General features: G+C 38.5%; 1 protein-coding gene across 1 annotated transcript in view; it reads left to right on the top strand.

Moving 5' to 3' along the window:
- Positions 1 to 10,566, top strand: part of LOC113407196 (SH3-containing GRB2-like protein 3-interacting protein 1) — a 166,264-nt gene that overhangs the window by 146,057 nt on the left and 9,641 nt on the right. The window contains exon 21 of the mRNA XM_029912328.1: positions 10,279 to 10,390. Within this exon, the coding sequence (XP_029768188.1) occupies positions 10,279 to 10,390 (112 nt within the window). The remainder of the gene's footprint in view (positions 1 to 10,278; positions 10,391 to 10,566) is intronic.

Here is a 10,566-nt window from a genome sequence, read left to right as displayed (position 1 = left end):
TATGCTCTAATAAATTTGTTAGTCTCTAAGGTGCCACAAGTACTCCTCCTGTTCTTTTTGCGGATACAGACTAACACGGCTGCTACTCTGAAACCTGTCAAGATTAGAAAGACGCTTTACAGTGATTGACTCAAGGAGCTCAATCTGTTTAGTTTAACAAAGAAAAGGTTAAGGAGTGACTTGATTGCTGTCTATAAGTGTCTACGTGGGTAACGGGCTCTTCAACCTACCAGAGAAAAATATAACACTATCCAATGTTTGGAAGTTGAATCTAACCAAATTCGGACGGGAAATAAGTCATAATTTTTAACAGTGAGAGTAATTAGCCATTGGAAAAATTTACCAAGTGTCATGGAGTATTCTCCATCGCCAACAATTTTTCAATCAATTTTGGATGGTTTTCTAAAAGATATATTCTAAGAACTATTTTTGGGAAGTTCTAGGGCCTCTGTTGTACTAGATTAGATCACAGTGGTCCCTTCTTGCCTTGGAATCTATGAAAAGAAATTGAATGTAATGCTATAAACTCCTAAAAATGGAGGTTTTTCATCTTCATTGTCAGATCATCCTGGCAAAATGAAAAGTTTATAAAATATGGACCTTGAAGCAGCAATTAAAATCTCTGGAAGGGATGCCACAGTACATATATTAGCTAGGCCTTCCCCATAGCCCCCAGTACATGAGTGCATGACTGATGTTAGTGCTTAAAAAATAAGTTTGAGCATCATTAAACTTGAACCTTCTTACATAAAAGCTGTTAGGTATCTCAAATCATTAACAGAAAAATCTTATAGATTTGTATATAAAATAGTAATTTTTAAAATAATCCAAAACAAGAACCTTGAATCCTAAACCCATCCTGTGATTTTGTTTCAAAGTTGAATCTAAAATATGATGGAACTTATTTTCTTGTTCCTGAATTCAAAAGGGGACTGTTACATGAAGAGTATTGTGCTGATAATTGTGGAAATATGAGAGGAGCTGATTTTTATGTGACTTTCACTCTTCAAGATGAGTGAAGTCTCATAAACTCATAAAACTGTGTGGAAATCTCATGAGGTTGCCTGAAATCTTGGGAAAACACCTCATGAGATTTTGGCACCATCAAACCTGATTCCTCATTCTGATTTGGTTTCAGACCCTAGCCCAATTCAGATCCAGTCAATGGGATTTAAGCTCTTAACTGCCTAAACCATTTTTGAAAATGTGATTTAGGCTCCTAAATCAGTTAGGTGTTGCAACACTGAGTACAGCAATGCCTACATTTTTTTAAAATCTGGGCTTGCCTGCTCAGTCCACCCCTGATTTTTAAACCAAATGTTTGGAAACACTGTTGGGGGCCCAATCCTGAAAATAGTAACAGGAACGAGCAGTATTCTTTTGAAGGGACAATTCATATACATAAGGGATTGCAGGATTGAGCCCCTAAACGAGGAAAATGTTTCCAACTATTTTGTGATAAATGACTTGTGACAAGACCCATTTAAGGATTCTCTGTGCCTCCAGCTACAGTTGATGAGGTCCCTGAGTTCAGGGAGAGAAAACTTGGCAGCTAAAAGGGTTTGTTTCACCTTTAAGGAAAATGCATCTTGTCTGGAGAATAAAGTTTAGAAAAAGAAAAGATGTACATTATCTACCTATTAAGGTAATTATATAGGTCTCCACTCTGTAGTCTCTTATAGATGTATACAGAATGGAATATATAACCTGGAACAACTGAGGTATGCCAACAGTTGGTTGATTATCAGTGGAGGAGGACCAAAATATCCCTCCTGTCCATAAAAGAAACACACACATGCTTTATGCAACCTGGATTTACCTATGGCATGGTGTGACTCACTTAAATTCCTTTAGATAGACAAAGCCACTCTTGGGTCTTCTAACCATACTAGGAAGAACATCCTCTGAGTACATTGTTCCCCAACTATCCTGACTATTGTTCATTCTGCTCAAGTAAATGTCAGAGACTCCTATAGCAGAGTTTATGTGGAAAGCAGTTCTCATTAATAATAGTATGGGACTGTATAATCTCCTCCTGCAATTTACTAATGCCTCTAGGATCTGTTGCCTATGAGCAGAATCTACATGCTACTTAACCCATTGTCTAACAAATGAACACACACTAGTTTCCATTGTATGTATGTAAACCCTCAGCGCCGAAGTCTTAAAAATGTGGAAAACCTTACTCCTATTTAATTTTTGGTGTGGTTGATCACTGATGGTTTGTGATTAGTAATTGAATTACTAAATAGATGGCCAGATAAATTACTCAAAAAATCCTTATGCCATTAATGATGTTGCTTCCCAAGTGCAGATTGTTTTGCTTCAAGGGATAACAATTGCACAATAGCTTCTGCTTCTTGGTGGCTAAAGAGCCTTAGTCCCTCTTTTCCTGTCAAGATATTTTTGATGTTTCTGATTCTGATGCCTGATAATATTTTTCAAATGTGTGTCATATTTGTATAAATATGGTGGGGACGTTTGCACCCACCTGGCTATTATTCTTATATGAGGTTTTACAAACCCACACTTGCTGCTGTTGTCACTGCTCCAGTTTTGAGGGACCTGGGTTAAATTTTCTGATTTCAAACAGAGTAAGAGTTCCTCTATTAGTACTCTCGATTTATCCTGGGTCCTGTGTCAACTTGAACAACAAGTGAATTGTTCCCTGCTGGGTGTTTGCATTAAAATAAATTATAACAAAATAACAGCATCCACACTCTACAACCCTCTGGCAGCCACTATTGCCTAAAATTAAAATGTTTTTGTTGATTCACTGTTTGTTGTCTGTACCTTTGTTATCCAAAGCGGTCTCTAAAAAGGGAACAATAAAAGCAGTAGAGTGGGTGGAGGTAGAAAGTGCTATATCAGTGTGCAGGCTGCTAATAGAATAAAGGTAAGGATCAAAGCATGTTGACTGTCGTCAGTAAAGATAACAATAATGTTTTGACCAGAAGGTCATATTTCAGAATAACTTGTAGGTGAACTGGAGTGCACATAGGGGTTGGTAATAAGAAGAGATGGCCCTACGCTAGACATGTCACAAATTTTGTCGGACATTGACCGTGTCATGAGGAAAATAGCTGCAGAAGGCAAATGATCGATTTTATGGACAAATGATAAAGCACAATTGGATGACCCTGATTTTGCTGATGACATTTTCCTGCTTAGTTCAACATATCGCTTAATGGAGGAAAAGACTCAGCTTTTGGCAGTACAGCAAAACCAGTTGGTTTGTTCATCAACAAGGGGAAGGTAAAACATCAGTGTCGCAAAAGTAACCATTAGAGGGGCTGAAGAAATACTAAGAAGCAAGTCATTTTACCTATGTAGGGTGTGAGATGTCCCATTATGATGACACCGTGCTAGAAATCAAATGACAAATATAAAAACATCGAACAACTTTCATAAACTTGAAAAGATTTGGAAAGGCAGCATGATGGCACTGACACAAAAATACAAATTTTTAACACTAACATCAGGCCTGTCCTCCTTTATGGAGCAGAGTCATGGAAATTGATAAGAAGATCAACTCATTCCAATGTAAATACCTGTAGAAGATCTTCAGTGTCCATTGGAAAGAGTATCTTGCAACATCAGATATTCTAAGTAGAGCAAAGCAATCTAAAGCATCAAATATGGTGTAAGAAGACAACAAACACATTTTGGACACACTTTAAGGATGCCCCCAATACAACTTCCACAGGAAGTGATAACATAAACACCACCTGGAAAGAGAAAACGAGGGAAACATAGAGAAACATTATGCAAAACAGTAGCGAAAGAAGGCATATCCATCAGTAGGGCACTCAGAAATCTGAACAGACTAGCACAAGACTGAAAAGTGGCATAAACTGGTGGATGCTCTATGTTCCTGAGGATGCAGGACGAGAAGAAAGAAAGAAAGAAATGTTGTGGAGCTGAAATCTAATCTTCTATCCCCATCCTGACCAAACCAAAATCCTGGTTCTGTACACCCCTGAACTCTAAGGTCTCCTCATGCCAGGTCTGAATTTTATAGTTTGATTCTGTCTGTAATAATGAGCTCTGTGTAGCTTTTCACTAATATGCCACCAGTTTGAGTCCAGTACAAGACACTAGTGTATAGAGCAGGGCTAATAATTTTCAGTGAATCAGATATTTGATGAACTTTGCCTCTTTTTTGTTTATGAATTGTCTGTGAAAAGCTTACAATTGTCTGAATTGTATTCAAATTATTCACAGAATTCTAAATCTGTAGCTCATTTGCTGCAAGTGTCTGTGAATATTAAAAATGTTTAGTTTTGATTGGACACAAAGATCACGGGGTATATTTCTGTTATCTGGTTGTATGAGGTTAACTCCTAGTGACTATTCATATTAATGAATTCACTATTTGCTTTCCACAAATATTCTCCCCAATTCACTGAGAGTTTTGTTTCAATGAACATTCCTGCCGGTAAACTCATCCACTCAAATAATCACAGAAGATGAACACAAAAGGAGATGTGATAACAATCCAAGAAATTCATTTTAAAATGTGACTGAATATTCATAATTGTTTACAACATTCATTCACCTTGCTCTGTGACTGAAAGTTGTTGCCAACTGATGGCTGTTCACTGGGCTATGTGAAATGAGTTGGTGGTCTCAGTCCAGTTCCTGGTGGGCAGTTGTCCATATCACAAGAACTGTATCTTAACTGGCATTTCTGTACTTAGTTTTAGCTAAGAGGACAAAGACTGAATGGGCACGGAAATTAAACCCTGTTGATTTTAGATGATGATCATTTCAAGCCAGACTTCAGACACATTAGCTGGGGAAGTCTGGGGAAAATTGTATTGTGGATACTCCTGCTGAACTGGTTTTGAAAATTAGTAGAGAATGCACCAAGTTCACCAACACACATCAGTCAAAGACTAGTGTTACATCATTTTTATATTTAGGGACTGCTGAAGATCCAAACGTAGAAATGTGTAGCCATTACTCTCAAATTCACAAAGCATCATTTGTACTTAAAGTCAAAGATAATCTGCTTTTATCCTACTTTATCATTTTATACACGTCCAAAGCTATTCTAAAGATATCAGAATTTCACTTCCAAGAAGTTCAGTTCTTCAGCTGTAGTATCAATGCAAAAATCTTTTTACCAGTCTCATTTCTTCCTCCAACAGAACTTTGATTTTTTACATTATGGAACATGTTTACAATAAAAGCTGTGCTTTGGAAGTTGGAATAAATAATAAGGGATTTAAAATTAGATATGCAGAGATATTAAATAATTTCTACTGGTTGAAAACTAAGATTTTGGAAATTAAGTGCTATCCTAGTTCTGTATTTATCATAATACATGGATGTGGTTTCCGCCAAATGTAAGCGAAACTCTTCATCATATTGCAGCCCTTCAGTATCCCATTATTCTACCTGTTTCATCCCTATTCTAATTGTTTCACATGAGCACAAATAACTCTCTCTGCTGCCTTTGTAAATGTCATAACAGATACTTGCCTAGGATGATTTGGATTGATGCAATGCCTAGTTCTCTCTCTTCCTAGGTATCTGGGTATTTTAGAAGATCTTTTTATTGTTCATTCTTTATTTCAAATCCTGTACTGTCTATGAAAGGAAAATGCTGTTAGTAGACATTCCTTCCTTCAGGTACAAGGGATCTTATGATGTCAGCCCATCTGCTTTCCAGAGCTAGCTACTCTCTATGATAAGGATGGGGTCTCATACATTCACCTGTAACCTTCTGTTCCAAAATGCTGCTCAGTGCAGAGTTGCCAAGTTGGAGATGTGTGTGTGATAGTGTAGGGAAGCTGGAGATGCCTCCCACAAAATTACTTAAGCAGAAATAAAATATTTGCCTTTAAAATGAATTCTGCAGTCACAGGCTCAAAATAGCGTTTGGGTCTGCAGAATGCTGAAAACTAGGAAATATTTCCTCATGATCAAGAAGGGTTTAAGCTTTAAAGATCTAGTTGCTGTTGATCAGACTTTTTTTTTCTCTGGCTCTAGCTGCAGGGATTTCATCAGGCCTGTTACCTGCTGGGCTGGTATTAGGGATGTCTGGACAGATACAGTACATCTGTTGACTTCAGTAGCACATCAGTAGAATGTGGCAGCATGGAATTTGGAATGAAGGTGCAGAAGTGAAGTTTGTGTGAGAGTGCAAGAGGGCTTGTTTAATCTGCACAGCAATCATTTTCTGCATCGGTTGCTATTCTAGTAGATAGCACGTTATCACACAATCATGCAGTCTTCACACTGCATTGGAAAAAGCCGCTCTGTAGTTCAGTATGATGTCTGCTTCGGAAATCCAATCTTTTGTTGAATACTTGTGAATATATTTGCTTTTAGGGATGAATTAGCTTGTCCAGAAGGGAAAAAATGGGGATTTTTACTTAGGCCTAATTGTGGACTCAGGTTTACATGGTGGGTCTCTGAATTTTGGGCAAACTCATTTAAGGAGCTTCTAGCACCTTTGCATTAAATGGTGAATGCACTTGTTTTCTGCCCTCATCCTAAAAGAATCTTATTCAGATGTGTGTTCGATGCGTCCTTCTGCACAGTGCATGTGTATGTATGTGTGATTAACAAAAAGTGGGCCAATTATCCAAATGTCTATTCTGCTTGTCCTATAGACTGAAACAAGTTGATCTGGTGCAAATTTATTGAACATCTTTTATTTCAGACCTTTGCTGAAATAACCCACTTTCTTGAGCCTCTTCAGACGTCCAGTCGAAGAGGAGATGCCTGGCTATCTTAATTTTTACACACTTTTAAGCTACATTCGAAATTAAAAGGGAAAATTCCAGCAATCAAAATAAGCAACGGTCATTTGTGCGTGTTACTTAGCTAGTGGTATGCCTTAGGTACAGGGTATGAGAAAGAGGGGAATGTCTAAAATGTCTTAATATTTTCTTATTGAATATATGTTGTCTAAACTTAGATATTTGATGTTTCATCCAAAGTTTACTTAATTATTCCTTTAATGCTAATCTCAGTTACTATACTATTCTGATCCAGGTTGTACTGTCAGATTTGCATAAAGATCCAAATTTGTGGGGAGTGGTGTCATATAAATATATAATGATCAAACCCATATTTTAAAAAATGGGTTCAATCATAAATGTTTGAGAGAAATGTGGTCATGATGGAAACCCCTGCTCACATCCAGATCCAAGGACAATCAAAAGATACAATGAAGGTATAAATGTGTTTGCTTATATAGAGGGTCTGGACCTGATATGACAATGAATGATATTTTAAAAGCAGTTGATAGATCCTTGAAAACTTTTCACACACCTTTTCTTCAAGAAGGATAGACTCAGACTCTCAAATTGTTCCTACAAGGGGAAAGAAAGCTCCAGATGAGAACAGCATATAGTCCATTCTCCTAAATTCCATATCCTCACTCAGTCCATTGAATAGCCGAGTGCATTGAGCCTTACAAACACTCCACAGTCTCCAGTTCTGAAGCAGCTTTGTTCTCCCACTTTTTTCGTTTGGTTGGTTTTTAGTCACAACATTCTGATGTTTCTCAACAATGAATATGCCTTTCAGTTCAAAGTCTGGAATAAATCTGTGGAGGTGTATCCATTTCTAAGATTCAGAAAAGCCAGGGTGGTGGGTAATGAATCCACCAGCTGATCCCTTGCTGTACCTGTTTTGTGTTCTCACTGATAGGTAGATCTCTGGGCCCTTTTCATGGGGAGGAGATCTAAAAGCTACAGCTCTCTGACCTGTATTTCCCTTACTACTGCTGCTTCTGCATGGGTTTGATCCTTTCTCTCTTCAAGAACTCTAAGTCAAAATGCATCAGTAAGGATAACTGTCCCACATGGATGATACAGGCATTTCAATGGCAGACAGGCACTGGAATCCTGCTCCATACTAGGATGCTTAAATCTAGTGCTGCCCCCATTTGACACTTTATCCCTATACCTCAGTATCTTCGCTCAGTAAATTATGGGTGGATTGAAAACATCCAGGGATTTGCCACTGCATTTACACTTGCAGCAGGTGAATGAATGACCTAACCCACTAATCTTTATTGCATCAAGGCCTTGGAAGCTCAAATAAACTGAACTGCATTTGCAAAATATGTTAATACCAGCAGTGCACAAACTTCCTACTACAAAATAAAAGCCCCGAGGTTTGGTAGGCATAGTTTGATGTCTATATTTTAAAATCCCATCTCTAAAACACAGCCTTACCTTTGAAATAATCCATATTGTTTTTTGTTTCTGGGAGAGATTTAGCCAGGGCAGGATAGAGAACTTAATGGGCTGGTTTTAGTTTAAAAAAAAAAAAATACAAAGCTTGCTTTTAAGAGATGTCCTGAGCACCTCCAATTCTAATTAAACTAATGGGAGCTGTGACGGCTCAGTACCTTTTGAAAATCAAGCCAATGCTACATTCCCTGCCCCCCCCCCCACTAACCCCATTCTCATCCCTAATTTATTGATTTGCATAGTCTATCACAATACGGATTGAAGGTTTGAACATGCATTCAGATTCCCAGAGAAGGAATGAAAGGTATAAGGCATTCATTATTATTGTCTCAAAGCTTTAGTATGTCATGCCATTAGTAAATGACTACTAATTAATGTCATTCTAATCTATTAGAATTTCCATTAAGAGAGAAACTAGATCTTTGCCAAACAATATTTGATGCCCAAGGCACTTGTTATTGGAAATACTCCTTTCTATTGTTGTTTTCAGTAAACAAGGCACCTTCTTTAGCTGTCAGTGTGGAAAGTAGTGTGTAAATTTCCGACATGCCCATCTTTGATTTATATGCAAATTCTGAATTCATCTACTCTTTTCCCCTAACATGACTTTATTCAGCTTTTACCCCTTTGGTGCTAATTTAGGATTTCTTACCTAGAAGCAAGCTCATTGCCAGGAAAGGAAAAATCAATGGCTGCAAACACCCAGGGGTTAGTTATTTTAGTGTTCATGTGAGTATGCCTGGTGGCAGCTGCATAGAATCTCCATTACAGAACATGCGGTGCATGATTGGAGCAAATCTCTTGGTACATTAGTCACTTAAATCCTCATTTCTTCTAATTATATGACTCTCCTGAATTAATTGCTGTGGGTTTGCATCCCTGAGTTTCACTCTGAATTTAATTTAAACCCAAAACTCAACCTGAACTGCCAAGTTCTGTCTGATTCCAGGTTGAATTCAGAACTTCGTGTGGGTTCCATCTGAAACCATAATTTACACTAGTCTTGCTTGTAAGTGGGCTTAGCCATGCTGAAAGGTTCACAAATCACCCAGGCCAACTTGTATCCTCCTACAGATGTGCCTATGTGGGGGAGGGGCTGGAAATTCCCTGAGGTGAATGTCAAAGGCCCCCAGTTCAACAAAGCACTAAAGCATATTCCTATTTAATGTCTTCAATAGGACTTAAATATGTGCTTACGGTTTTGCTGAATCAGGGCCAGAGTTTCTTTGAAATATTCCCACAGATCTCCAAGACCCAAAAGGAAAGGAATCCCCATTGTTATGGAAGCTTGTACCCCTGCATTGTTGCTCTAGGTTACCCCTTCTCTGTTGGCCATGTTATTATGAGAGCCTGGCTGCAGCGGGGCAGGCAAACAGTGCCTGTACAAACCTCCATCTCAGAAAGGCATGCAGGTATTTAATCTGTGTGAACGCTGCTTGGAGCAACATTTATCTGCTACCTATAGAGGAGAGAATGTTGCAGACAGCAGTTGCAGTTAGGTTTGGGTGGAGGGGAGAGGGAAGGGAACTGCAGAGCCAGTGCTGCCTTGAAATAGATGCATAGGTTAGTGCTTCCCATCAGGCACAAAAGTGAAAAGGCGGCCTTGGGCCTCATCCCTTCAAAACAAAACGGTGCCAAATGCTTTACTGTAAATTGTGGGGCGACTGAGTTTTTTGGTTTAAAAAATCACCCAACTCTCTTTTGTAGAACACAGAAGTGTACTGCACAAACTGTCATGCAAATACTGCCTTATTCATAAAGCATCAAAGTTCCTACAGATGTGTGTCCCTGCCTGTGTTTTTCTGCTTTCACATGCTGTTCGTAGTAAAGAACTTAAATTATTTTGGTTATATAGAGAGTAAATGACCATCTGTAAACATATTCAGTCCCATTCTGAACACCAAGGGGACTTTTACTGCTCACAAATAAAAGCAAAATGCCAGACTTGACTTTTTATTTTCAGTAAATGGTTCTTTATTCCCCCTCCCCTGATACAATTGGCTTTGAGTAACTGTAATGTTTTATACGCACATAACAAGTGAAAGTTTTTCCTCTGTTGCAGGCTCTTCTAGGGGACCCAGTCCTTTGACGATGGGGGCACAGGATACCCTCCCTGTAGCGGCAGCATTCACAGAAACTGTTAATGCATACTTCAAAGGAGCGGATCCTAACAAGTAGGTACCCCTACCCAGTGGAATAGTTAACTTCTGTGATTCAAGTGTGGTTTTTCAGCACAAATGAACACTGGAGGGTGTGGGGGAGAACAAAAACAAACACTACGTGAAAGAGACAAAAGAAGAGCAAAAGATAGGAAAACTTAACTTCTGTCGCTGAAGCTCGCAGTTTAGTT

This window comes from Terrapene carolina, unplaced genomic scaffold, assembly GCF_002925995.2.
Source record: "Terrapene carolina triunguis isolate 2854851 unplaced genomic scaffold, T_m_triunguis-2.0 Scaffold210, whole genome shotgun sequence".
Taxonomy (NCBI): Eukaryota; Metazoa; Chordata; order Testudines; family Emydidae; genus Terrapene; species Terrapene triunguis.
This window is presented reverse-complemented; position numbering and strand designations above follow the sequence as displayed.